General features: G+C 36.7%; 1 protein-coding gene across 4 annotated transcripts in view; it reads left to right on the forward strand.

The window, feature by feature from the left end:
* Positions 1-6,708: 6,708 nt before the first annotated feature.
* Positions 6,709-27,940, forward strand: part of PTBP2 (polypyrimidine tract binding protein 2) — a 77,374-nt gene continuing 56,142 nt past the window's right edge. For all 4 annotated transcript variants that reach the window (XM_077905538.1, XM_077905540.1, XM_077905541.1 and 1 more), the window contains exons 1-2: positions 6,709-6,862; positions 8,669-8,699. In XM_077905538.1, coding sequence (XP_077761664.1) covers positions 6,855-6,862; positions 8,669-8,699 — 39 coding nt within the window. In that variant the 5' untranslated portion in view covers positions 6,709-6,854. The remainder of the gene's footprint in view (positions 6,863-8,668; positions 8,700-27,940) is intronic.

The following is a 27,940-nucleotide window of genomic DNA, read 5'->3' on the forward strand; positions in this document are numbered from 1 at the left end:
GATTACTTTGATTGGCTTATCTGTGAAGCTAGGAATGAAGGTTAAACTACTCCACAGTGGAAGATAGAATGAACATTGAGCTGCCAATATAACGCCCTCTATAGTTATCTTGGTCTAACATTTTCTTTCTTTTTTTTTTTTTTTTAAAGATTTTATTTATTTATTCATGAGAGACACAGAGAAAGAGAGAGAGAGAGGCAGAGACATAGGCAGAGGGAAAATCAGGCTCCCTCCAGGGACCCTGAAATGGGACTCCATCCCGGGACTCTAGGATCACACCCTGGGCCAAAGGCAGATGTTTTAACCACTGAGCCACCCAGGCATCCCAGGTCTAACATTTTCCTAACACTTACTCTAATTAAACATAGTCTGTGGGCAAAATTTGAGTACAATACTTTCATTTTTAACAAATCCTAGGATTGTAATTGTTTTGGTTCAATACTTTATGATTTCTTTGTAGGGTCTGTCATCAAACCATGTATCCCCTAATGTGTGTTTTGCAGCTCTTTATTTTAACCTAAATAGGAGACCTTACATCTATATTCCTGTTGCATTCTTTTCAATATCATCTTGAATGCTGATTCTATCTTCCTAATATAGGTTCTCTGTGATTTGCAAATTTGGTAAACAGGCTTAATTGTAAAAATTAAATAAGGACAAAATCATATTCTTCTTTTCTTAAAAAGATAATTTGTTTCCCTGATAGAAAATGGATGTAGGGGGTCGGGGAATCATAGAAGGAAGTGACAATGCTCCAAAAGAGACATCTATTGCAAAATAATTATGAGACTTAACCAAATCTGAACTATCTTCAGCTGTCACTTCTCAGTTTTTCATTGCCAGTGTTAAGAAACAAATTATTCAAACTACTTCAAAACTTCCAAAATCTTGAAAGATTTTGAAAAGGCTGATGGTTTCCATTTGTTATTTGGTTCCTTTCTTTGTGAAGTTATCAAAGAAGAATTCAGCTGGGAAGAGTTACTCATTCCAGGAATGAGCTTAAAACCTGTATTTTTATTTGTAAATCGTTTGTGAGTTATCATTTATGTGGCTATCTACATAAAGCGACATAAATTATAATGTGGATTTTATAATATATTTATAACATTTCATAATTTATAATATTTTAAAGCAAAATGATGTTGTTTACTCTCCATGCAGGATTTTCTTTCATCTCTCACTTTTCTGTGTATTTTTCTTTACTTTTCTCATTCTCTCCCCTAGTTTAGTTCTTTATGCATGATCATTCCAAAAACTGCTGATCCACTCAAACTATTGTGTTCTCTTCCAAGAATAATCTCTATTATATGCACAGTATAGGAAGGACAGCCAGCTATGCTGAGCTTTTTTCAGTGAGCATGTAGATAAGCAGTCACTTTTGCTGAATACAAAAGAGGCAATGTTTATGCTAAGACAGTCCTTTGCTCGCCGCCATCTAATCCTTTCGTTTTTTAATGTAAAATGTATTTTTATCAAAGTAACACATGCACAAAGCTTAACAAGTAAATAGTTCTGGAAGATTTATCATGAAATAAACAAAGCCAAAACTATACTCTTCTGTCTCACCCTTTTCTTATCCCCAAGTACCATGCCCCAGAAGCAACCAGTTTGAACTCTTTTCCCTGATTCTTCTGGTATTTACCTCTATGCTTCTGAATGATATGTTCACTTGCTATTTTCTCACCTATCAATTCTAGATATATTCTATTGACTTCCTACTTTGGAATATGAGAATTTATATTCCTGCCACACACACACATGCATACATCCATACTTTTCTTCTATCCTCTTATGAGATTGTTTGATAATCTTAATTTTATTAATATTCAGTGCTTACATTATTATGAAAATGTAACTATTTTTACAATTGATCCATACAGTGCATTGTGATTTATTTCTTTACAACTTTTTATTTATCTTAGAGTTAACTTTATTTTTTCCTAAGCTTGCCAACAGCACTACAAAACTCTGCTCAATATAGTCAGACATTTTTGGTCTAGGTAAGTTCCATGCTTTCTCTTGGAGACATCTCCTGGGGCCCTCCGGTCATATATTGTATTGGAACCCAAGGACTGCTGTACTGTTGTATAGCTGTTGGCTGAGGTCTTCTTTGATCAATATCTAATTTACTTCTACTCTCTTATATGTTGGATCTCTGACTTCCTGGATACCATATGTTCTTTACTGATGCATACCTTCATTGGGAAATACATCTTCCAGAAGATTTCAAAGAAGAAGTGTATAGGGAACAAACTTTTTGACACACAAATGTAGTGTATTTATTTATTTATTCAAATGTAGTGTATTTAGAAGTATGTTTTTTTCTATTTTCATACAAATCAATAGTCTGGGAAGGAATCCTTGTTCTCAGTTCTTAGGAAGCTTTGTGTTATGTCTGCTGAGGAGGGAGACAGGTGAGCATTAATAGGTGAAAAGTGAATTTTAGTAGAATTTTCTCTTGAATTGCTCATAAGTGAGGTTGAGCATTTTTGTTTTACTTTTTCTGTACTATTTATCCATATTCAATTTTTATGCTTTATTTATTTTTCTATTTGGTTGTTGACTTTTTATTTGCAGGAACTCCTTATATATTACAGAAATCAGCCTCTCTCTTTACGATAGGAATGTTAATGTTTTCTCACAAGGGCTCAAGGACCCAGAAGACAATTTGACAGCATTTTTAAAAATTAAAAATGTCTTCTACTTAGGAATTTAATTTGTGGTATTTTCCAGCAGAAATATTCACACATGTGGAAAATGACTTAGAAACAAGAATATTGATTGCAGAATGGTTTGTAAATAGTAAGATTGGAGGCAACCTAAATGTTCATCAACTAGATCCAGTGAAATAAATTATGATTTACTCATCTGGTGGAATATTATGCAGCTACATATAAAGAATGAGGCAGTTCTAAATGTATTGATAAGGAAAGATCTCTATATTTTTTAAGTAAAACGTAAGTTGCAGAAAAGTGTGTACTGTAGTTATTATTTTAAAATAAAAACTGAAACTATATGTTATCAATTTATGCATTAAAACGTTATGCAATGAACTGGTAAGATGGGTTGCTTCTGGAATATAGTAGCTGGGGAGCAGGAGTGGAAGGTATACGCTTTTTCTTTTTGTGCCTCCTTTATTGATATATAATGTACATACTGTGAAATTCACCAATATTAACTGTATAATTCAATGAATTTTAGTATATTTAGTACATTGTACAACTATCACTACAACCTAGTTTTAGAACATTTCCATCAGTCTAAAAAGAAACCTGTGTCCTAGTTTTCAATCAACATGCTTTTGTTATAGTTAGTCCTCATTTTCACTCCCAGCCCTAAGCAACCACTGATCTATTTTCTGCCTCTCTATATTTGCCCTTTCTGGGCAATTTATATATGCTTTTGTATCTTTTGAATTTACTTTTCCCATTTGAATTTATATTACCTATTCAAAAATACATACCCAAAAACCTGATCTAATTGATTCCTTCTTTTCATAAGATGAAACTGCTTTATGAAAAAGTTAAAAGAAGTCTTTGGTACTACAAGCAGATGAGAGGTGGAGATAGGAATAAAATCAGGACATTATGAACAAGATCCTATTTCCTACTTTTATTGCAGCCATATTAGACCTCATTTTGGCTTAGCATACACTGAATTTTAGATTTAATCATTGTTCACATAAGTGTAAATCTCTGTAAAAGGTCAAAACATTTACCACTCAGAAGGGAAAGAACAAATCATTATGCTGAAAAAAGATATGGGTATGAAAATAATACTGTACAGGCACTTCACTTTTTATTGCCTTATTTTGTTAGGAATCCATAAACACTAATATAATCTTGTCATATATTACAAAGGTTGGCCATCTGCTAATGTTGAGATTAATAATCTGCCCCATGGTTAACTCATAAAATCATACAAATTTAGGTTTGGATGAGGTTTCAGAAATTTATCTATGACATTTTCCCAGATTTATTCCACTAGATAGCAGCCAATCTAATTACTTCAGTGGCATGTTTAACCTTTGTGAAAATCTCTATATAGATTTATTTATACCAATATTGTTGGCCGTTAACAATCCAAGAGCTAAATTTGTTGCCAGATTTTTGTCAAGTGAATAATAGTTAATAACAAAAATAATAAGTATGATGATAGCACCCTTTATTGAATATTTACTTGTAACCCACCACTGAACTAGAGAGGTGCTTTACATCCATCAAGCCATTTAGACCTCACAACCATCTAGGATGAAGGCTCTATGTTTCTTAAAGATTTTATTTACTCATGCATGAGAGACATAGAGAGAGAGGCAGAGACACAGGCAGAGGGAGAAGCAGGCTCCATGCAGGGAGCCCAACATGGGTCTTGATCCCTGGTCTCCAGGATCCCACCCCGGGCTGAAGGTGGCGCTAAACCGCTGAGCCACCCGGGCTGCCCGAAGGCCCTATTTTTAATCCCACTCTTTTCAGTAATGGAAACTTTTTTCCTGGAGAGGTTAATGAACATGCCTAATGTCACACAGCTGCTAAATGAAAGAGCTCAAATTTGAACCTAGTTTTTAATCAACATGCTTTTGTGATATACATTGTTGCATTGGCCTCATTCCTGACTCCATATTATATTTTTGTCTTTTGTCATACTTATTCTCTCTTGTTTTTGCTATTTTATCTAGTATTTTACGTGTCTTGTAAAGAATCTTAAATCTTTTCTAGATGGTGGTGGGTTTACATAAGCAAGCGTATTGACTATTGTTTGTTCAGTCTTTTTTTTTTTTTCTTTAAAGATTTTATTTATTTATTCATGAGAGACAGAGAGATAGAGAGGCAGAGACACGGTCAGAGGAAGAAGCAGGCTCCAGCTGGGAGCCTGACGTGGGACTCAATTCCGGGACTCCAGGATCACGCCCTAGGCCAAAGGCAGGCACTAAACCGCTGAGCCACCCAGGGATCCCTCTTTTTTTTTTAATTTAAAGATTTTATTTATCTATTCATGAGAGACACACACACAGAGAGGCAGAGACATAGGCAGAGGAAGCCTGCTGTGAGGCTCCATCCCAGGACCCTGGGATCATGCCCTGAGCTAATGGCAGACGCTCAACCACTGAGCCAATTAGGTGCCCCTGTTCATAGTCTTATAGTTTGTTGGGAGAAAAAGTAGAAAAAACTGTGTTTTTGTGAATATTGTAATTTCTTTTGGCACCTAAGGACAAGCTTCCCCTCATAAGACGGTTTGCCTTTGCCAATCAATCAATATTGATTGAGTCAATGTGGAGAATACAGAAAATTATGCTATGGTTCCTGCCCTTTGGGAACTTACATATTAATTATGGAGGGAAAATACATGTACAAGACCACAAACAAGTGAAAAGTGATTATTAATGGCACTGACAATGGGTCCTTTCTGTATTGTAAGTCAATGGTGAAGACACAGGGAAGGCGTCGTGGGAAATAGCTATTTTTAAGGACTGCCAACCCCTAAGGTAGGCCAAAAATGTCTAATATTTGTGTGCTTTGAAGCGTTCTATGGCAAAATATTTGGACAAGATGCTCTTTAAGATCTGCTCACCTTAAAAATAATGTTATGAATCATACATAAAGTTACCATTGAGTACAGCGAAATTCCATTTCGTAAAAGACGCGAGAGGATTGCAGGAAGGGTGTAGAGGAAGACCCGCACTAGACACCTGGGAGTAACTGGAGGGAAAAATAGGGAATATTTTTCGTTTCCCAGGACTGCGAGCACATTTGTGTCTGTGTCGTGGTTGGGGGGGACAGATGGAGGAGAGGGTAAATTGGTGGCAAAAGCAAACTCCACAGAATGGACGCTTGTCCAAATTTCGTTGAGCCTCTGAAAAACGTACTAAAGGCCCAATAGGGTATTCGAATTAAAACGGAGAGCCCTGAGATACATAGGGAAGGGAGTCGGTTTGTGCGGCCCATCGTAGTGGTCTCTAACCAGAACCAGCGGTAAGGACAGGACCGAGGTGTCACTGCACTCCCCCGTCTCCCCCTCCAGGCACCGAAGGGTGGACGATCCCCATCTGGTCTTCGCCACCGGGCTGGTCTTGCCTTCCTCTCCCTCCGGGCCCTGTGACCCTTTTTCCTACAGGGCCCCCAGTCATCAGCCGGGGGGGGGGGGGGCGTCGCACCCTCCGCGGGCTGGGCCGCACGTGCCGGCGTCCGCTCCCGCACGGTCCCGCGTAGCGGGGCAAGGGGGTTCCGGTGGGGAGGGCGGAGAGGGGCTGCGAGGAAAAGATGGCGTAAGAGGAAAGCCATAAAATAGTTTTGGGTTGCGGGTGTGTGTGTGTGTGTGTTGTTTTTTCTCTCCTCCGCCCCCCTTGGAGCAAATAGGTGCGGGGCGGCCGCAGAGGACGAGGTTCGCGGCCCAGAGCGGAGGCGGCCTGGGGGCAGCCCCGCGTCCAGGGCCTCCCCGGGGCTGCAGCGCGCCGGGCGCCGAGGCTGCGCGGAGGAGCCGCCCCGGGGGTTCCGCGGGCTCCGCGGGGGCTCCGCGGGGGCGCGCGCAGGGGACGGCGGGCCGCGGCGCTCCACGGCCGCAGCGCGGGCCCCGAGGGCGGAGGGCCCCGGGGGCGGAGGCCGGGCGCGCGGCGGCGCGGAGGAAGCGACGGCGGCGGCGCCCACTCCCCCTCGGCCCCGCGCCCCGCCGCTCGCCTCCCGCCGCCGGGCGCCGGCGCGCTCGGCTCTTTCCGCCGCCGCCGCTGCCGCGCGCTGCCCCGTGCGCTCCGGCACCTTCGGCAATTTCCGTCGGGCCCCGGCCGCCATTTTCTCGCCGCTTGTGTGTCTCGCTGGCTGCGTGGCTCGGTTCCTGTGAGCGAAGCTTTGTCCGGTTCGGCAATGGACGGGTACGTAGTGCGGCCGGCGAGGAGGTGTGTGAGCGGGGCGCCGGGCCGTCCTGCCGCCCGGGCCGGGGTCGGCGGGGACCCCGCGGGCGGCCCCTCCCAGGGCCGGGCTGCCGTTACCCAACCCCCGCCCCATCGCACACACCCCTCCCTCCGCTTCCCCCGGCGGCTCCGCTCGGGAACCGGGGAAGAAAGCGGGCTCGGAGGCCGGGGCGGCGGCGGGGCTGCGGGGGGCGACGGCGCGAGCGGCGGCCCCGGCGGGGGTGGGGTGGGGGCCCCGCGGCGGCGGCCCGGCCCTGCCCCCTCCGGGAGCCATTTCCATCCGAGAGCCGGACCCGGGCCCCGGGCGGCCGCGCCGGCGGGAGCGAGGCCTGTGGGGGGGCGGCCGGGGGAGACGAGAGGGGAGGCAACGGCGTGACCCCCGGCCGCCCCCCCACCCCCCCGGTCCCTCCGGCCTCCCCGGGCCTCCGGCCTCCGCGGCCCCCCGGCCTCCCTCCCCCTCCCGGCCCCCCCGGCCCGCCCCGGTTCCCCGGCCTCCCGGCTCCCCCCGGCCCCCCCCGGCCTCCGCGGCCTGCCTCCCCCCTCCGGCCGCCCCGGCCCGCCCTGGCTGGGGGAGATGCCGGTGGCGGGAGCGGGGGGTGGGGGGGGGGCGGGGAGGCCGAGCGGCGGCGGGAGGAAGGGGGAAGGCAGATGTCATACTCCTTTGTTTTCACTGGAGTCTGGTGGTGGGGGCGGGAGACCGAAAGAAAAGAAAAAAAGCCTTTTTGTGGGGGCCTGAGGACGTTCCAGGCTTGGCAGAAGGGCCCAGAAACGAAATCGTCTGAAAACCCGAGTGTTTGCGGTCGACCTCAGTCACACGGGCAGAGGCCAGCAGCCATGGCAGGAACGAGAGCCCCCGGTCCACCCACCCAGGGCCGTTTTTTTTTTAAGTCACTTTGACCAGTTTCTGGACAAACAAAAAACAACTGCAAAAGACAAAAACAAAAAAAACAAAAAACCAAACACCACCCGAGCCGGAACCGTGCGGCGACTCTGAAAGGCCGAGGAGGCGCAGTGCCGCTGAGCGAGGCGAGGCCGCGGCGCGGGGAGGCGGCCCGGCCCGGGGTCTCCGGGGTCTCCGGGGTCTCCGGCGCTCGGCGTCTGAGGGGCCCGCGGGGGCGGTGCTGGGCGACCGCGCCGCCGTCCGCAGCCCTGCCGGGGGCTTGAAGCGGGTCGTTCAGAAAGCCCCTGGAGTAGAATCCGTGGCAACATGCGGAGAGCCAAGTAAAATACGAGTTTATTTTAAATGTTCGTGGAGTTTAGTGTTTTTTAAGACACATCGAGGGAAGGACATACCAAAGTTAGAGTAACAGACTTCACCCCAGAGGTTGTTTAGACATTGTTTTCCAGTGAAACGTAGATCTAGAGAAGTTCACTCTTCCTCCAGAGAAACCTGGAAACTGGTGACTAGACTTGGCAGTGGAGTTCATGTTCCCTGAGTCTATCAAGATAGCTGAAGAGTTGGTTTAAGTCTTCCATTACTAGTCTTAAGTGTAAAGCTTGGCAGAAATGGCACCACAGTGTTTGGAGTTTTTGTTCTTTTTGGTAGCTAAGGGTCGTGGGAACAATACCAAAAGTTCAGCGACTTTCATCTCAGGTTTGAAAGCAATTTTCCACAAGACCGAAGTGTCGTTGACCATCTCTCTATTTGTTTTCCATATGCATGGTGACTGGAGGATTTATTAATGATGAACTACTCTGAAAAAGTTTTAGAGCCCAACAGTGATCCTTAGAACAACGAGGCTGAAACTTTTTTTTCTTTCTTTACAGAATTGTCACTGAGGTTGCAGTTGGCGTGAAGGTACGAAAAAATTGTTTGAAACTAATGAAAACTGAATTACTCAATCTACTGTTATCATTAGTGGAAATTTTCAGCTAACTTTTGTAAGTTACAATTAACAAAAGTGAAGTGTTTAATTTCAAGAGTTGGATTATGTAGTTGATAATCTAAATGGACAAAAACTAAGTTTTTTTTAGAAAGGCAGTCTGTGAGAATAACATCTTAAAGTAGGTATGAGTGCTGTTCAGGGAATGAAAAATGCTTTCAGATATAGAGCTTTGAGAATATATAAATAATAGCTCAGTTTTTTGAGGAGAGATTACGATTTTAAATAGATAAGTGATTTGACCAAAATCGTGTGATTTTATTAATCTAATATTTTTTTGTACTTTTAATTGTGAAGACTAAACTATGTATTTCAATAGTGAGCCACATTAACAATCCGTTATCTTGATCCTTAAAAGAAATTTGTTTAGGCAATTAGCTTCAAATTAGAGTCAGAAGTTAAGAGCTGGTTTGTCTTTTCCATTAAAGGAAAATAGGCCTTGTGGTACAGATCATTTGGAATCTTTCCTCACTTTTTGGCCAGGAAAACTACTTATTTAGATCTTCCTTCTAATGCTTTGGCCTTTTCCTTGAATCCTTGCACATTTTAACAGTGTACTATGTCAAAATTTTTGTTTGCAAACCTGTCTGCTGTGTTGGGGCATGGTTCTTTGGTTTTTTAAAAATTTTCAGACCTGGCACATCTTTTAGGCCTAATACACAAATAACTTGTTGATGCAATGACGTTTCCCCCTTTCAAGTATGAATAGTCTTGGGAGGCTATGTTCTTAGCATAGTGGTAGTGACTGTTGACAATATTTTTTGGAATTCTTAAAATTTCATCTACAACAATGTGATATTCCTTAGAATATCCTAAGGAGATATTTCGTATTTTTTTTCTGCCTTACTAAATATTTGTTCATACTTGATATTTAGTCTTATTTGTTGAGTTCATATTACATAGATCATGGGAGAGAGAGTGAGCTTTTTCTGGGGAAGGCAATCTTACTTGGCAGTGATATTTTCTAAGTTGAAGTAGTTGCAGGGTTTGAAATTGGGAATAGTTCATGAGTGCAGGATATAGAATGTAAAATTACCATTGAAATAGATATTCTCTGTAATTTTGTATAAATGAATGAATGATGTAAGTATGGAGAGAACGAACTGACAAGAGCCACCAGGAGTAGGATGACAGAAATGAGACAGAGAATCAGATGTCCAGTTATGGTTTATTGGTTTAACAGTTTTCTATATATTAGTAGAGGAGAAAAAAATTGGAAAACAATGTAAAAATAATTGCCAGCCGTTTTTTTTTAATCCATTTTTTAATATAAAAGTTTGAATAACTGAAGTTTTGTTTTGTGGACTTTTCTAAGATGGTGGTTAATAATTTTTGCTTTGGAGTCATGCCTGTGTATAAGTAATTAAGTTTTCATATGTATATATATTCTTTTAATGTGCCTGGTTAAAATTCATAGTGGTAAGTATTTCTCACTGAGTCCCAGTCCTGTTTCTCAGGTGAGGTAATTACGTTAAATTTTTTCTGGTGCATTTTTTTCCTGAAGTGTTTTTTAGGTTTGTATATTATCAAATATTAGCATCCTTGCTTATTTACACAAATGGGTTTTCCACAAATACCATGTGTACTGGCTCACTACTTGCCTTTTTTTAAAAAGATAGCTTTATTGAGAGAAAATTTGACGTAAAATAAACTGCACTTATTATTGGACATATGAATACACCTATGAGATCATTACCATAATGAAGATCATGTCTATCACCCCCAGAAGTATCATTTTGCCCCTTGGTAATCCCTTCCTCCTGTCTGTCTTTCCCCAAACAACAATTGATCCTCTCTCTGTCACTGTAGGGTCAGTTTGCATTTTTTAGAATTTTAAGGGAGTCAGGATGTACCTCTTTGGTTTTATTTCACTTACTCTAATTATTTTGAGATTTACTCATGTTATCTATCAATAGTCTATTTTTTCTTGCTTAGTAGTATTACATTTTATGGATATACAGCAATTTGTTTATCCATTCAACTCTTGGGTTGTTTCCAGTTTTTGACTATTGTAAATAAAGCTACTGTGAACATCCTTGTAAAAGTCTGTGTGTGAACTTTTCATTTCTCTTGGGGAAATACCTTTGATTGGAATGACTGGATCGTTTGGTATGCATATGCTATTAACTTTTTTAAAGTTTTGAGAAACTCCAGACCATATTCCAAAATGGTTGTATTATTTTACATTGCTACCAAAAGGGTATGAGATGTCCAGTCCTTCCACATCCTCTCCAATCCTTGAGATTGCCTTTGGCTGTAGGCATTCTCGTAGGTGTGAAGTGGTAATCTCCTGTGGTTTTAATTTGCATTTCTTATGTCTGTGATGTTAATTATCTTTTCATGTTCTTTTTGCCAGCTGTATATCATCTTTGATGAAGTGTGTCTATATCTCTTGCCCACTTTTTAAATTGGATTACTGTTGAGTCTTAAGTCTTCATTCTGGTTATAAGTCTTTTATCAGTTATATGGTTAATATTTTCTACCATTTGTATTTTCTGGTTATAAGTCTTAGATATATGGTTAATATTTTCTACCATTTGTATTTTCATTGTCTCGATAGTGTCTTTTGAAGAACAGCAGTTTTTAATTCTGAAGAACTGAAGTTTACCAATTTTATGTTGTATGGCTCATTTCTAAGCCAAATTTGCCTAACAAAGATTTTTTTCTCTTTTGGTTTTTCTAATAGAAGTTTTACAGTTTTTGGGTTTGCATTTAAGTTTTTTTTTTTAGTTCATTTTTTTTTTAATACAGTGCAAACTATAAGTCAACATTTTTTGTTTTCGTATATGGATTTAAACTTCCAGGACCATTTGTTGAAAAGGCTATCCTTTGTCATTGAATTGGCTTTGCACCTTTGTCAAAAATCAACTATGTATATATGATTCTATTTCTGTACTGTATCCTTTTCCACTGACCCATTTTTATGCATCTAGATGCCAAAAACAAACTGTGTTAATTATGATGACTTTAGTCTTGAAATCAAGCAGTCATGGTCCTCTTTGTTCTTTTTCAAAGTTGTTTTGAAAAACAACTTAGTACTGTGTTTTTTTTTTTTTTTTTTTTAAATAAGAGTTTCTACAAAAAAGCTTGCTAGGATTTTATTGGAATTAACTTGAATATATAAAACAATTTGAGGCAAATTGACATCCTAACAATCTTGAGGTTTTCCACTCACAAACAATTATATCTCTCCATTTACCTAGATCTTAAAAGATTTCTTTTAGCAGTGTTTAATTTTCATTGTACAGTTTTTGTACATTTTTGTTAGATTTATCCCTTTTTTGTGTTTTTTGGTGCTATTGTAAATGATGTTGTTTTAAAAATCTCAAGTTTCCAGGGGGCACCAGGAACTCCACTGAGTTCAGGGTGACTCAGTGGTTGAATGTTTGCCCTTGGCTCAGGTCGTGATCCTGGGGTCCTGGGATCGAGTTCTGCAGCAGGCTCCCTATGGGGGGAGCCTGCTTCTCCCCCTGCCTGTGTCTCTGCCTCTCTTTGTGTCTCTCATGAATAAATAAATAAAACCTTTAAAAAAAAAATGAAGTAAAAAAAAATGTTTCCGGTTATTAGTGTAAGGAACTACTACAGTTTTTTGCATGTTTCCTTGTGTTCTTCACTCTTGCCAAACTCACTTGTTAGATCTAGTAGCTTTTTGTAGATACCATCAGATTTTCTACATAGACTGCTTATTTTATTTCTTCATTTTTTATCTTAATACCATTTTTTTCCCCTGCCTGTGGCATCTAGTATAGTGCTGAGTAGAAGTGATGAGAGCAGGTATCTTTGTCCCTTATATGAGGGTGAACCCCTAAATGATATTCTTTATTTCTTAAATGTTTGGGGCAATTCACCAGTGAAGTTGTGTGGGCCTGATGTTTATTTTCTTTGTGAAGTTTTAAATGACACGTTTAATTTATTTAATAGATACAGGACTATTCAGGTTATTTTTTCTGTTTATTTTTTATTATTTTTTTAAATTTATTCATGAGAGACACACACACAGAGAGAGGCAGAGACATAGGCAGAGGGAGAGGAGAAGCAGGCTCTGTGCAGGCGGCCCGATGGGGGACTGGATCCAGGGATTCCAGGGTCTTGCCCTGAGCCAAAGGCAGATGCCCAACCACTGAACCACCTGGGCATCCCAGGTTATCTAGTTCTTAAGTGAACTTTGATAATTTGTACCTCCCATAGAGTTAGTCCATTTCTTCCATTTGCATAGAGTTGTTTGTGAGACTACCTTTTTATACTATTGATGTCTGTAGAATCTGTAGTGATGTCACTCCTCTCATTGCTGATACCTACGATTTGTCTTTTCTCTTTTTTCCTTGTCACTTTAGCTAGAGATTATTTTATTAATGTTCTCTAAATATCAGCTTTTGGTTTCTCTGAATGTTCTGTTTCTATCTGTTTTATTTTCTGCTTGCATTTAGTTCTTCTTTTTTCAATTTATGTTGAAGCTTGAGGTCATTGACATACCTTTTCTAACATAGAGGCTTAATGCTAGGTGTTTCCCTTTTAAGTACAGCTTTCATAGCATTTCTTAAATTTTGACACGCACAAGTATGTTTTTTGTGTATAGCATCAAGTTGGAATTTGATTTTTACATCCAACTTACACCCCCTTCTTTTGACTAATAGCATTTTAAAACGATTTTGCTGTTTTTCTATTTATGCCTTGTGTTCTTCCCTTTTTCTGCTTTTTTTGGATAGGTACTTTTTTAATTCCATTATATGTCTTGTTAGTTGATTAGCTTGTGATTCTTTGTTATATTAATGGCTGTTTTTAGGAGTTGTAGCATAGATCTTTAACTTAACCGTAGTCTTCCCTCAAGGAGTATTTATGCCACTTCACATAAATTATGTGAGTATTAGAATACTTTATTTCTCCTCTCTTGGCATCTGTGCTATTGTTATACATCTTCCGTAGATGTTATAAATTCTATTGTTTGTTTATTGAAACAGCCAATTACCTTTTTTTAAAAAATATCTTATTTATTCATTCATGAGAGACACAGAGAGGCAGAGACATAGGCAGAGGGAGATGCGGGCTCCTCACTGGGAGCCTGATGCAGTATACGATTCCCGGACTAGGATCCATCTTCTGTATTACCCATAGTATAGTTATCTGTATACATTGAATATTCAGGGGGGATTCTTTTTTTTTTTTTTTAAAGATTTATTTATTTATTAATGAGAGAGAGAGAGAGAAAGAGAGGCAGAGACACAGGCAGAGTGCAGGGAGCCCAACATGGGACTTGATCCCGGGACTCCAGGATCAGGCCCCAGGCCAAAGGCAGGCGCTAAACCACTGAGCCACCCAGGGATCCCTCGGCGGGGGGGAGGATTCTTTACAGATTCCCAGAGTTGTCTCTGTGCAACTCTCTTTGGTATTTTGCTGTAGAAACTACTTATTTTGGTCTCGTTGGACTCCTGTCCTCTTACTTAGGGAGTTTTGAAGTTTGGCCGTTTTCTCCACCCAAGCTGTGCCATGGCCAGAGCTGTGCCATGGCCCGGTCTTTCTCTTAAGAGAGACTAAGCTGGAGGCAGTCATGGACTCATTCATTTGTTTTTTGAATTTCAGGGATCAATGTCCATCATTGTCTGATGTTCACTGGTTTTGAAAACCATTGTTATGTACATCAGGTGTGATTTTTTTTTTTTTTTTTTAAGTTCTTTTAATAGGGTAAACTGGTGTGTGTTACATCACCTTGCCTGGAGGTAGAAGTCCATCTATTTTTTTCCTTTTTTAGAAAATTACATAATGTGGTCTGCAGTTTTACATCTGCTTCATTCTTTGTCATATGGACACACTGCAATATAGTTCCTACTTTGGTGGCGTTATGGTTTGATTCCAGTTTACAGTTACAGACTGGGAATATTTACAATGGAAGTAAAAATGCGGTGTCAAGTGAAATCACAATTACAAAGTTTATGAAAACCACATTGGCAAAAGGATTCTTCACTAATTTGTTTTCCACAACTGGATATGGGAGTGCCTGTTTCTCTACATCTTTACCCATTTCTGGGTTTTATAAAAATTTAGAATGTTAGCTAATTATAGGCTAAAAAGGTGCTTTATAGTTTATATTTTGAAATGGGTGAGATTTTAAGAATTTGAGAGTTTTAAATTTCTTGCCCTATGAACTACCTCTCTATACCTGACCTATTTTAATGATCATCTCTGTTAGATTTCTGTGTAAAAAGTGGTAGATTCATTGTAGGTACATTTTCTTACATTCTTTGAATTTGAGGTTTTTCACGTAGTTTTAGGTATATAGATTTATTTATATTAAGTATAATTTATTTTTTTAGTTTGATCTGAAACATTATTAGCTTCAGTTTTATCTTTTAAATGGGATTATAATAGTTTTGAAGATTAAACGTGATTATACAGAAAAAGTATAGTTTCACAACTAGGTCTTAAGTTAATGTTGATTTATACTACATACAGAATATCCAAATTTTAGAGCTTTAGGATATGTTGAAATTTCATTTTTTTGTTATCTTTATAAATTTGCTGTAGTTACTCCATTGATTTTAGACTCCTTTCTTTTTGGTTAGCTTAGTGAGAGCATAAAAGGAAATTCGTGAATTTTTAATAAGAGGTTTGTTGCATCTCTTTAAAATGTTTTTTTACATTCTTTGTGATTTGTAATTAATTTCAGGGTTTCTTTCTATACCCTTAACCATTTTCCACTGCGAAATCTTTGCAAAATAATTGGCCTTAGGAAAACAAATGCATGAAGTGATTGCATAGTAATTCTAGATAACTCAGTATGTTGAAATATTAACTCTTTGGATAGATGTTTTAAATAGTGAAAATTGTAGTAGTTTTCTTGTAAACTAACTAAATGAAGCCTTTAAAACTGGATAATTAATAAAGGACATAGTTGTTACAATAAGTTGTTAGCATTTTCCAACTTGGATTTCATTAGTGTTTTGAAAGCACTGGTTGTAAATTGCTGAACTTTACTGTTTAAATTTTGCTATAGGTATTGAATTTACCAACATTGGCTTTTTAGATAGTTGTAATGAAATAATGCTCTTACTTTTTTTGTAACGATTGAACATAACTGGTTGTTTATAATAGGTGTGTTATTTAAAATGCTTTGCTCAGGTTTTTAGATTCTTCTATTTCTTAAAATGCTATATATATATATATATATATATACACACATATATATAAACACACATGTGTATAGCATGCACATGCATCCTTAGGTATTTGTATCAGAATTTCAAGTTGAAGGCATTTTTAGTGTGTCTGTTAAGTGACAACATTGTTAACTTGTAATTCAAAGACTGAGAATATATGCTCCTTGAGTGTAGAGGTAGGGACCTTATTTGTTTTAGTGCTCCTCCACCATGGATTATACCTTACTCAGTAAATAATTTAATGACTCCTCAAGAGTCTCTGGCTTCAGTATGCTTATAATCTCAGCCATTTATCAGTAAAAAGATAAACACCAATTTTATTTCACAGCATTCTTCCTTTTTACTGGAGATACAAAAGAGCTGTATCTTTTAGAACTTCATATGAAGAGATAAGAACACAAGATTTAAGCATGTGCCATTTGGCCTCAATAGGAGAGATTAGTTTGGTAAGGATCAGAGTAGACTTCACAAAAGTAGTGACTTGTGACATATGTATGGTAAACAGTTTGGGAGGAGTGAGTAGTATATGTTGAGGGAATGATATGGCCAAAGTTGTGTTGATGGGTGGCACAAAATCACAACCAATGAATAGCTTTTGTGTTGGTAGGTTTATATATGGGTTTGTATATGGATATGAGAGAAAGAGAAGATGGCAGATAGGTTGTAGAAGGCCTTAAGTGCAGGTTATCAAATTTGTATTTCATTGTGTAGGCACTATTCTATATAACTGTAAGTCCCCATATATAAAAGTAGCCTACTGTTATGCTGTTTTTGGAATTTGGAGAATAAGTTCCAAAAGGATTGGCTGTGGTATTATATGGAGTGCTGTGAATTAGAATAATGAGTCTCTGTAAATGTTATATCTTAATCTCTTATTTGTTCTGTGTTGCTGAAGTATCATAGCTTTCTTAATTTAGTTTTAGACATATTGCATTAAGGGCTAATGTGGGTAAGTAATATTTTTACTTTAGAAGTAATAAAGTGTCACAAAAGCTTACGAAATAAATGTTTTTGAGGAATGATTCCTTTTATAACTTGTGAATTTTGAACGTAGAAGAAGACAATAGTTACCATGAATAAATATAAATACCATGAATAGTTATCATTGGGCACTTAATCCTAACAATCATCAGTATACCATTGCTAAAATTTGTGATATCCACTCTACTTTTCTCCTGTATTGTTTTGGGAAAAGTTGCAAATACTGTTTTTTTTTTTTTAATTTTTAAGTTTTATTATAATTAGAATTTATATATATATATATATATATATATTTTTTTTTTTTTTTTTGAGAGTATACCATCAGGTAGGGAGAGGGAGAAGGAGAATCTTAAGCAGGCTCCACACTGAGTCGGGGAATCTCACAACCCTGAAGTCATAACCTGAGCTGAATCAAGAGCCATATGCTTAACTGACTGAGCCACCAGGCACCCCTGTATTATTATTTTATTTGTAAATGTTTTGGTGTGTCTCTAAAAGATAAGGGTTCTGTCTCTTTTTTTTTTCTAGAAAAATAAACACAATAATATTAGGATGTCCAAAAAAATGAACAATTCCTTAATGTTACCAAATACCAAATTTGTGTTAAAATTTTAATTGTCATAAAATCATAGAATTTTTGCAGGTTTTTTTTTTTTTTTTTTTTTTTTTTGTGGAAGGGGGAGATCAGGATCAAATAAGATGAACACATTCAATAGAATGATATGCCTGTTTTAGTTCTTTTAATATGTTAAGTTCTTTCACTCCTGTGGGTTTCATTTTGTTTTACATTGTATTTTATTTTTGAAGAAAACTTGTTGGTCCTATAGAGTTGTGTCCGCCCCCCCCCCCCCCGTCTCTGTCTATTCATTGTGTTCTGATGTTGTCATTTAAAATTTCATGTGTCATTGATGTTGGATCTAGAGACTATCATATTCTTTTTTTGTTTGTTTTTGGTAATATTTTATAAGTGGTAGTATGTTTTTCCACTAGAAGACATTGCTGTTTGATTTGTGTGTGTGTGTGTGTGTGTGTGTGTGTGATGTTATTCTCAATGTTTCTTGTAATAACTTCTTTCACCTTGTTTGTGCTCAGCATAGCCTGCTTGTAAACATCTGTTCTTCAGTGTTCTTAAAGGATATATAAAAGAAGTGTATCTTAAAGTTCACTTAAAATTTGCATAATGGAAACACAGTATTAAAATTTAATGTAACTTGAAATTTTTGATGGTGGACAAGAATGGTTTTCGATGAATGTCTTGTCAAATTAAGAACATGTGATTCAGAATTTGCTAGCAGGCTAGGGTTTGACCTCTATAACATTGAAGGTAATTTCTGAGCTTTAGTTTTAACTAATTTTTATATTTTTAAATATTTTATTTATTTATTTGACAGAACAAGCAGGGGAAGCAGCAGAGGAAGAGGGAGAAGCTGGCTCCCTGCCGAGCAGGGAGCCCCATGCAGGGGGCTGGATCCCAGGACCTTGGGATCATGCCCTGAGCTGAAGGCAGATGCTTAACCAACTAGCCACTCAGCACCCTTAATTGAACAAATTTTAAAATGGACTTAATAGGATCTACTTCAAAAGTCATTTTAAAGATTACGTAGAGTAACTAGTTATATTTTGTGTAGAATGATATATAAGTGCTCAAATGATGATCATGCATGGTGTTACTATAGCTCTTTATACACCTGATTTGGAAGGAACACCTCAGTGGATGCCAAATAATATAGTTTTTTATGTAGGTATTAGAGACCATTTTTTTATTGTTTAAAAGTTAAATTTTTTTATTGAAGTGCATTTAACATACAGTATTACTAGTTTCAAGTGTACATAATTAAAAAAAAAGTTTTTGTTTTTTTTTTAAGTGATCTCTGTGTTTAAGTGTGGGGCTTAAAGTCAGGACCCTGAAATCAAGAGTTGCATGTTTTTCTAGCTGAGCCAGCAGAGCCCCCTCAAGTGTATATTAGTTTTTAAGAGAGCCTGGAGTCCATGTTAAAAATAGCTAGTCAGATAACACTAAAGATAGAATTAGTGAACTGAAAGATAAAAATTACTCTGTTTAACAGAGCAACAAAGAGATGAAAATAGTAGAAGGGGTAAAAGATGGAGGAAAGGAAAAGAAATTATAAGAAGTACCTAATTAGGGTGTCAGAAAGAGAAACTAAATATTGCAGAGAAGTAGAATATGAAAGTTTAAGAGTCATAGTTTTCCAAAATTGATGAACCTCATGAATTCTTAGATTTAGGATGCACAGGAAAACTTAGGTACATGTACATCACAGTGAAAGAGCAGACGACCAGACACAGAAGTTCTATAAAGCAGCCATAGAAAAATCGTATTTCCTAAGAAAGAATAAGAACTGGAGAGACAATATGCTTCTTCAGCATAGGAGTCCAGAAGATAGTGGAATAGTATCTTCAAAGTGTTGAATGAAAATAACTACCTATTATTATATAGTCAGCTAAATTGTCACTTAAAGAGAAAAATAAAATAGTGACATTTTCAGAAACCCTTCTTCCCTTTCCTCTCCCCAAAAAAAGACAGTTGGGGAAATTTATCAACAGACCCATCGAAGAATTTCTAGAGGTTGTACTTTAGAAAGAATACTGGTAACTCCAGGAAGGAGGTTTGAGGTAGGAAAAACAAGGTTAACCAAGAAATTGATAGGTTTATGGGTAAGGTTAATTATTGATGTTATTAACTAAGAAAGTAATGGCAATGATTGTTTGATTTGGGGTTTAAAAAATAGAAATAAAAATATTAAATCATAATAACATGTAAGAGAGTAGTTGAGTAATTGATGTTTAAGGTCTGATGATTCTAGTATTCTTAAGCTGTGTTGTCCCTTATAGTATTGAGCACTTGACCTGTGACTAGTCTAAACTAATCTCCAATTGTAAAGTGCACATAAGGGATCCCTGGGTGGCGCAGCGGTTGGGCGCCTGCCTTTGGCCCAGGGCGCGATCCTGGAGACCCGGGATCGAATCCCACGTCGGGCTCCCGGTGCATGGAGCCTGCTTCTCCCTCTGCCTGTGTCTCTGCCTCTTTCTCGTTCTCTCTCTGTGACTATCGTAAATAAAAAATAAAATAAAATAAAGTGCACATAAATTTCCAAGACCTTACTAGTATGATAAAAAAAGAATATAATTTTTATACCTATTACATGTTGATAATATTTTGGATTAAATAAAATATTTTTGTATCCTTTTCTTTTTAATTTCTAAAATATGGTTACTACAACATTTATAAGATTGTGTTGTACATCTTACATTTCTTTTGGACAGTACCAATCCGGAGGATAGAAATTTCAGGTCCAAAATGAATCAGATTAAGTTTACGTCTTAAATTGTAAGGTAAATTTTAAAATTGTACAGTAAAAATAGGGGTAGAGTGTATACCTTCTAAAATAATTGGAGGATGAGGGTGACTAAAATGAAAGGCACATAATCCAAAAGAAGTCCAGGAGAAAAGGTAAAAGAATAGGACACAAAGTGAATTCATTTTAATAGTGTTAGGAAAGGTTCTGTGGAGGATTCCTTTGAGTCTTTAAATGTAGAATTTTGGAGGGTTGGACTTGATTTAACCCTAATTATCTCCCGAAGTCTCCATTTCCAAATACCATGACATTGGGAGTTACAACTTCAGCATGTGAATTTTGTTGGTCATTAACATTCAGTTCATTGCATCCTCTGTATACTTTTCCTCCAGGCCCTCCCCAGGTAACCACTCTTGAATTTGGTGTTTGCCATTCCTGTGTATACTTTCACTGTGTTATTTATGTTTTTGTATGTTAAGCAATATATGGTTTTGTTTTACATGTTTAAACTATGTATATGTGCCATATGCTGTGTGTATTCTGTAACTTGTCTTTCCTGTTAAATATTATTTTTGTTATTTTAACTTTATATATGCCTCTAACTCATTCACTTTCATTGCCATACGGTATGTGACTATATAAGTGTACCATAACCCTATTGACAAATATTGAGGTGGTTTCCAGTTTTTTCCTGTTATAAATTGTGAGTATTATTTTGCATATATCAATAAAAGTCACTTTTCAAATGTCTCTGGAATTGGAATCACTGGATTTTAGTGTCTGTTTTCAAGTTGATTGGATATTGATGTTATATTTCTAAGTGGTTGTGCTAATTTATACTCTACTAGTAGTGTGTGAGAATTCCTGTTTCTGCACATCTTCTCTGATAATTGGCATAGTTGGACTTTTTGTCAGTTTAAGGAACACGTGAATGGTATCTTGTTTTAGTTTGAATTCCCGGAGTATGAATGATACATTTTCTTAGTTCACTCATGTTTCTTCTCTGTTAAGTACCTGTTCATATAGTCTGTTCATTTTCTTTTTAATGTAGCTTTTAATCTTACTATGTCCTAGAGGTTTTTATATATTGTGGATACTAAAGCCATTTTACTTATAAGTACTATAGTTAACTCCTGTCTGTGGCTGTTTTGTTTTTGCATTGATGAACAGAAGTTGGAAATTTAACATCATTTTTATGTTTTGGCTTAAGAAATTGGTCTTTAACTCAGGGTGTTAAATACAGTAGATTTTATTTTGAAAGTTTTGATACAGTAGATTTTATTTGGAAAGTTTTGAAAGTTTGTTTTTCACATTTAAGGCCTCCTGGAATTTAAGTTTTGTGTAGTATATGAAAAGGTTTAATGATATTTTTCTCTTACAGATAACAAACTTTGTACCAACTTAATTGAATAGTTCGTGTTTTTTTTTCCCACTAATCTGCAGTGTCTGTTATCAGGTTGCCATATATGCATGGAACTATTTCTGGGTTATCTGTTTTATTGTTTGTCTTTTCCACAGTGTCTTAATTTACTGTAGCGTCTTGGAGTCTTGTGGAATGATTTTTACAACTATGTTCTTCAAAATTGTCTTGACATTTTCTTTATCATGTGTATTTTAAGATCAATTGGCTGAGTTCCATGAAGACACTTTGGGTTTTGATTAAATTGACTAAGTTTATAAGATAATTGGGGGGAGTATTTACATTATCAATAAAATAAGATGGCAGTACTTGAACTCAGAGGGAGAGAACTATAACGTTTTTTTTTTTTGAAAAATTTACCTCTGTTTTTCTGTGTAATATTTTCTCTAATTATAGAGGTTATGCTTAATGCTTTAGGCAAAAAGGAAAATAGATGACCGGAGACTTTACCCAAGTTAATCAGCACCATACGTACTTCGCATCATTTCTGCTACATATCATAAGAATTTTAAGCAGCACATATATGTAAAGGGTGAAAAAAGAGGGATACTTTGAATAGTTCAATTTCCTTCAGAGTTACTGGTTTATTTAGTGTTTTCCTGAAAATCATGTTTTTATTGGGCTTCAGATTTCTCAGAATTGTATAACATTTTTTAATTCTCCTCTTCATATTCTGTTTATTTCTCTTGTCAGAGAGCTTATTTTATTAGTCTGTACAAAGACCAGCTTTTCCATAATTCTTTAATCTCTGTTTTTATCATTTTTTTTCTCACACTAGATTAATTTTGTCTTTTAGTACACTTTAGATCCTGAACTCATTGACTTTCTTGTTTAAAAAATGTGTTCAAGATTAAGGAAGATTAGGTGATACTTTTGAGAATAAGTTTTTTTTTTTTTTTTTTTCTTTAATGATAGTCACAGAGAGAGAGAGAGGGGCAGAGACACAGGCAGAGGGAGAAGCAGGCTCTATGCACCGGAAGCCTGACGTGGGATTTGATCCCGGGTCTCCAGGATCATGCCCTGGGCCAAAGGCAGGCGCTAAACCGCTGCGCCACCCAGGAATCCCTGAGAATAAGTTTTTAAAGTTCTTCTTTTTCTGTTTTTTATGTTGAGCTATAATTTACCTATAACTCTTGTTTCACTTGTACACATAATGATTTGATATATGTGTATGTTATGAAACAATTACCAAGATAAGTTTATTTAATATCTATCACAATATAACATTAAAATTTTTTCGTTGTGAGAATTTTAAAGATTTTTATTAGCACTTTGAAATGTACAATATAGTATTTTTATTTACAGTAACTGCTATACGTTGCATCCTCAGGATTCATTTATCTTATAACTGCAAGTTTGTATGTTTTGACCACCTTCACCCTTTTTGTCCATCCTCTACTTCTGGCAGCTTTCCATCTGTTTTTTGTATCTATAAATTTAGGTTTTGTTTAAAATTAGATTTTACATATAAGTGAGATCATATGTGTAGTATTTGTCTTTCTGTATCGGATTCAGTATAATAACCCTCAAGGCCCATCCATGTCATAAATGATAGGGTTTCCGTTTTTTTTTTTTTCTAATGGCTGAATAATATTCCACACCACATTGTCTTTATCCATTCATTCACTGATGGACATTTAGGTTAGTTTCCATGTCTTGGTTGTAAATTCTGCAGTGAACATGGGGATGCAGGTATCTTTGAGATAGTGATTTCCTTCAGATAAATTCCCAGAAGTGGGATTGCTGGATTATATAATTATACTTTTAAAAATTTGGGGGAGAACCTTTACTGTTTTCCATAGGGGCTGCACCAGTTTACATTCCTACCAGTAGTGAATAAGGGATCTCTTTTCCCTACATTCTTATCAAATACTTTTTATTTATTGTTTTTTTTTTTTTGTAATAACCATTATAACAGGTGTGAGGTGATAGATACCCCATTGTGATTTTAATTTGCATTACTCTGATGATTCGTGATGTTGACCACTTTTTTACATGATGACCACTTTCTTACATACCAAGTGGCCATCAGCCTTTTTTCTTTGGAAAGATGTCTATTCAGATCATCTGCCCATTTTTAATTAGATTTTTTCAACCCTGAGTCATAAGAATTCATTGTATATTTTGGATATACCATAGTATCCTCTTAGTGTCCCCCATGGGTACATTCCAACATCTGTAGTGGATGCTTAAAACTGAATAATATCTAATTCTATGTATATGCTGTTTTTTACTTGTATGTATACCTGTGGTAAAGTTTAATTTACAAATTAGGCACAGTAAGAGATTAATAACAATAGAATAGTACTTTTTATATAGCTAGGTGAATGTGATCTCTTTCAGACTAATTGCACTGTACTCATCTTTCTTGTGATATGAGATAAAATGGCTATGCGATGACATAAAGTGAGGTGAATGATGTAGACATTGTGATGTAGGATTAGGATGCTTTCGACCTTCTGACAATACTTCAGAAGAAGGATCATATGGTTGACCATGGGTAACTAAAATTATAGCTAAGAGGAGACAATTGTATATGACTTGCAAATATTTTCTCCCATTCTGTAGGTCCTCAGGTCGCCTTTGCTTTTGGTGTCAAATCCAAAAAAATCATTGCCTAGACTAATGTTGAGGAGTTTATCCCTGTATTTTCTTCTAGGAGTTTTATGGTTTTAGATTTTATATTCAATTATTTAACTTATTTTGAGTTGATTTTTGTGTGTGGTGTGAAGTAGTAGTCTAGTTTCATTCTTTTACATGTGGCTATTTTCTTAGCATCATTTACTGAAGAGATTGTTTTGTTTTGTTTTACTGAAGAGATTGTTGTGTCTCCATTGTATGTTTTTAGCTGCTTTGTCATAAATTAATTGACCCTGTATGTGTGGATATTTTTCTCTTCCATTGATCTGTGTATCAAGTTTTTATGCCCGTGCCATCCTGTTTTGAGTACTGGTTTGAAATCAGGAAGTGTGAGGCCTCTAGCTTTGTTCTTTTTCAAGATTTCTTTGGCTATTTGGGATCCTTCACAGTTCCATACAAATAGGATTGTGTTCTATTTTGTGAAAAATGCCGTTGGAATTTTGATAGGGATTGCACTGAATCTGTAGATTGCTTTGTGTAGTATAAACACTTTAACAGTATTGATTTTCCCAATCCCTGAGCACAAAATGTCTTTCTATATATTTGTGTCAATTTTTTCATTTTTATTTTTTAAACTTCATTATTAAACTTTCAAGATACACAAAAATAGTATGAATGATACAGTGATACGCAAATCCTTTCTTTTGGGGAATATTAAAGTAAATCTCAGAGGTCATTTCATACCATCCCTAAATATCTTCTTGTGTGTCTCATAGAATCTCCTAAGGATTATATTGGTACCATTATTAAACCTAAATAAAATTTAAAATAATTTCTTAATATTATCTAATTCCCAGAGTAGTCAAAATTTCCCAGTTCCTTCAAAGATGTCTTTTTTCCCCTTTTCAAATCAGGAACTAAGGACAGTCAATATTTAACATCTAGTTAATGTTTAGTTAATTTAATGTTTAGTTAATGACTTTTAAGTCTCTTTATAAATCAATTTACCCTCTTCTTCCCCTTTATCATTTTTTCTTTTACTGCTTATTAGAGAAACTGTGTCATCTATTCTGTATGATTTTCCACTTTGTTGATTTTGATGATTATACCTCTATGTCATTTTACACATTCCTCATATCCTCTTTCCTTTGATGAGGCTTGACCAGATTCAGGTTTAAATTTTAGCAGGGATATTTTGTGGATATTCTCTATGTAATTCCTATTGTATCACAACAGGAGGAATATATTTATTTCTTTGTAGTGATAACATTTATCAGTGGATTTGGGTTTTGTCATTGTGATGTATCCAGTATAGAGTGCTCCAAAATCCTTTTACCTTCGTTTTTTTTTTTTTTTTTTTTAAGATTTTATTTATTCAGAAAGAGAGAGAGAAACAGAGACATAGGCAGAGGGAGAAGCAGGCTCCATGCAGGAAGCCCGATATGGGGCTCAGTCCCAGGACTCTGGGATCATGCCCTGATGCTCAACTGCAGAGTCACCCAGGCATCCTCTACGTTCTGGTTTTTATAATGGTTTAAAACGATTTATTAATCATTTAAAATGATTAATAATGACTGCAGTTTCATTGAGCATTGCAAAAATGGTGATATTCTTTTTTACCCCTGCATATTTTAGTTAGATTTTTCTTTTTTTACATCAAATATTTGTCATACTGGAATACCCTTTTTTGTAAAAAACAGGGTAGATTTTGACTTTAAAAACGTTTCCTGATGAGTTGGTACTGTAGCAGCCTCCATTTTAGCCAATGTGAAGTTTTTGTTGTTAAGAATCATTGTGATGGCAAGGACTTTTACATTAATTTTCCAGTCTTAGGATGATCATTCTTTAAAAAGTCTTTGTTTCATCTAGAGCCAGTGAGAGCTCATAACACAGGTAGCTTTGATACTTACTTGCTTGAAGTAGGATTTCTTGTTCCAGACCTTTTGTTGGCCACTTCTTTAAGAAAATTCTGGTTCCTTTGGGTGGGTAGTCCTTAGAGACCACAATGTGGGTGCCAACGTGCTAATTGTTGTAAGGTTGTTACTACTTCAAAGCTCTTTTAGTAGATTAAGCTAGCAGTGTTTTGAGGGCAGATACTTTGGGCTCATTTGTTATTTCCAGTTCGTATTTTACATTTTTATTCTTCTGATTTTATATTTGTATCTCTTGTACGTTGCATAATTTCGCTTTTAATATTAACAATATTACATATGTATACTAGTTTTTTGAAAAGGAGCATCAATATTATACTGATATTGTAATTACTGACGATAGGTAAAGGTTTCTTTGTGGTTATTTTTGTTCTTACAGTATAATTACAGAATTCCAAAGTTTATTGAGAGATTTCTCTTGTGGTTGTACTACCAAGTTGATAGGTTTAATGGTTTCATTTTGGTTTGGATTTTTAGGGATTCCACCCAAGTGAAAAGTAAAACTCCATTTATAATGATCATTAAATTCTTATCCACTCTAATTTGCTTTTTCTATCCCATTATAGCTATTTTCATTAATATTTGGTTTATCCTTCTTTATCGAATATAAACATGTGAATTGCTTCCTGCATTCTTTCACCTGGGCAGTGAAAGAGAAAGAGGCAGTGTATTCAGAGTATTAATGCTAAGTGTATCCTGGAAATCACACCATAGCTATACATGGACATTTTTTTTTTTTTGTATTGCTGTATAGAAAGTATATGAGTACCTCTGTTCCCAATAACCTGTCCAATAGAATATATTGTTCAGTGATTGGAGTTTTGCTAGTCTGATATATGAGATGGCACCTTTATTGTATTAATTTGAATGTTTTTATTGTGAGCAAGATAAAAACAGTTTTCAGTTTAATCTTCTGCCTATATATTTTTTTTTAATGGAGTAACTGGTCTTTCTAAATTTTCACAGTAGTCTGTATTTGAAGTTCATAAGTACTTTTTGATCAAAGTTATTTAGAAACTATTTGAAAATTTCATCTGATTAAACTAAAACAATTTAATTTTTTCTATTTTTTTCCCCTCATCAAAATGTCTTACTGTGTTTGAGCAAATATGGTTTGTACAATTCTTCTTTATGGAGTTTATTGAGTTACTCATTACAGAGATTATGATCTGCTTTTGTGACTTTCCTAGATATTTAAATACAAGGATGAGTTGCACATAACTGAAACATATCAGTTGAAGAATTTAAAAAATCATAGTATACCAATATATTAGAATGCTATGTGAAGCTGCTGGTAAAATGAAGTACATTAGTAGTGTTGAGTTTTTTTCAGAATCTCTTAGCTGTTTTATTAAATGAAAGGAAAGCAGTGTGAAGCAGCATGTATGGTATGATTATGTTTTGTATGAATATTAGAAACATAATTTTTGGAAAAGAATTGTAAATTTAATGATAAATTTTGGACTGAGGAGAATTTTACATTTTCTCTTTTTGGACTTGAATTTTCTAAATATTTGGAATTAATAATGTTATCAATTCTGTTGAATATGCTTATGTATTCTTTTTAATCTCCCTTCTACTCTGCCATGAGTAGTGACTGCCAAGAATTATTTTATCCTTTTCATATGTGATTTTGTCACATGTATATGGCAAAAATGTATTGTTTTGTGTTTTCTTGAGTCTTACAAAATGGTATGCCCATTTTATGTTTTCCATGACTTGTGTTTTAACAATGGTTTTAATTATTAGCCATGTTTTTGTGTATAGTTATATAAT

This window comes from Canis aureus, chromosome 8 (assembly GCF_053574225.1).
Source record: "Canis aureus isolate CA01 chromosome 8, VMU_Caureus_v.1.0, whole genome shotgun sequence".
Taxonomy (NCBI): Eukaryota; Metazoa; Chordata; class Mammalia; order Carnivora; family Canidae; genus Canis; species Canis aureus.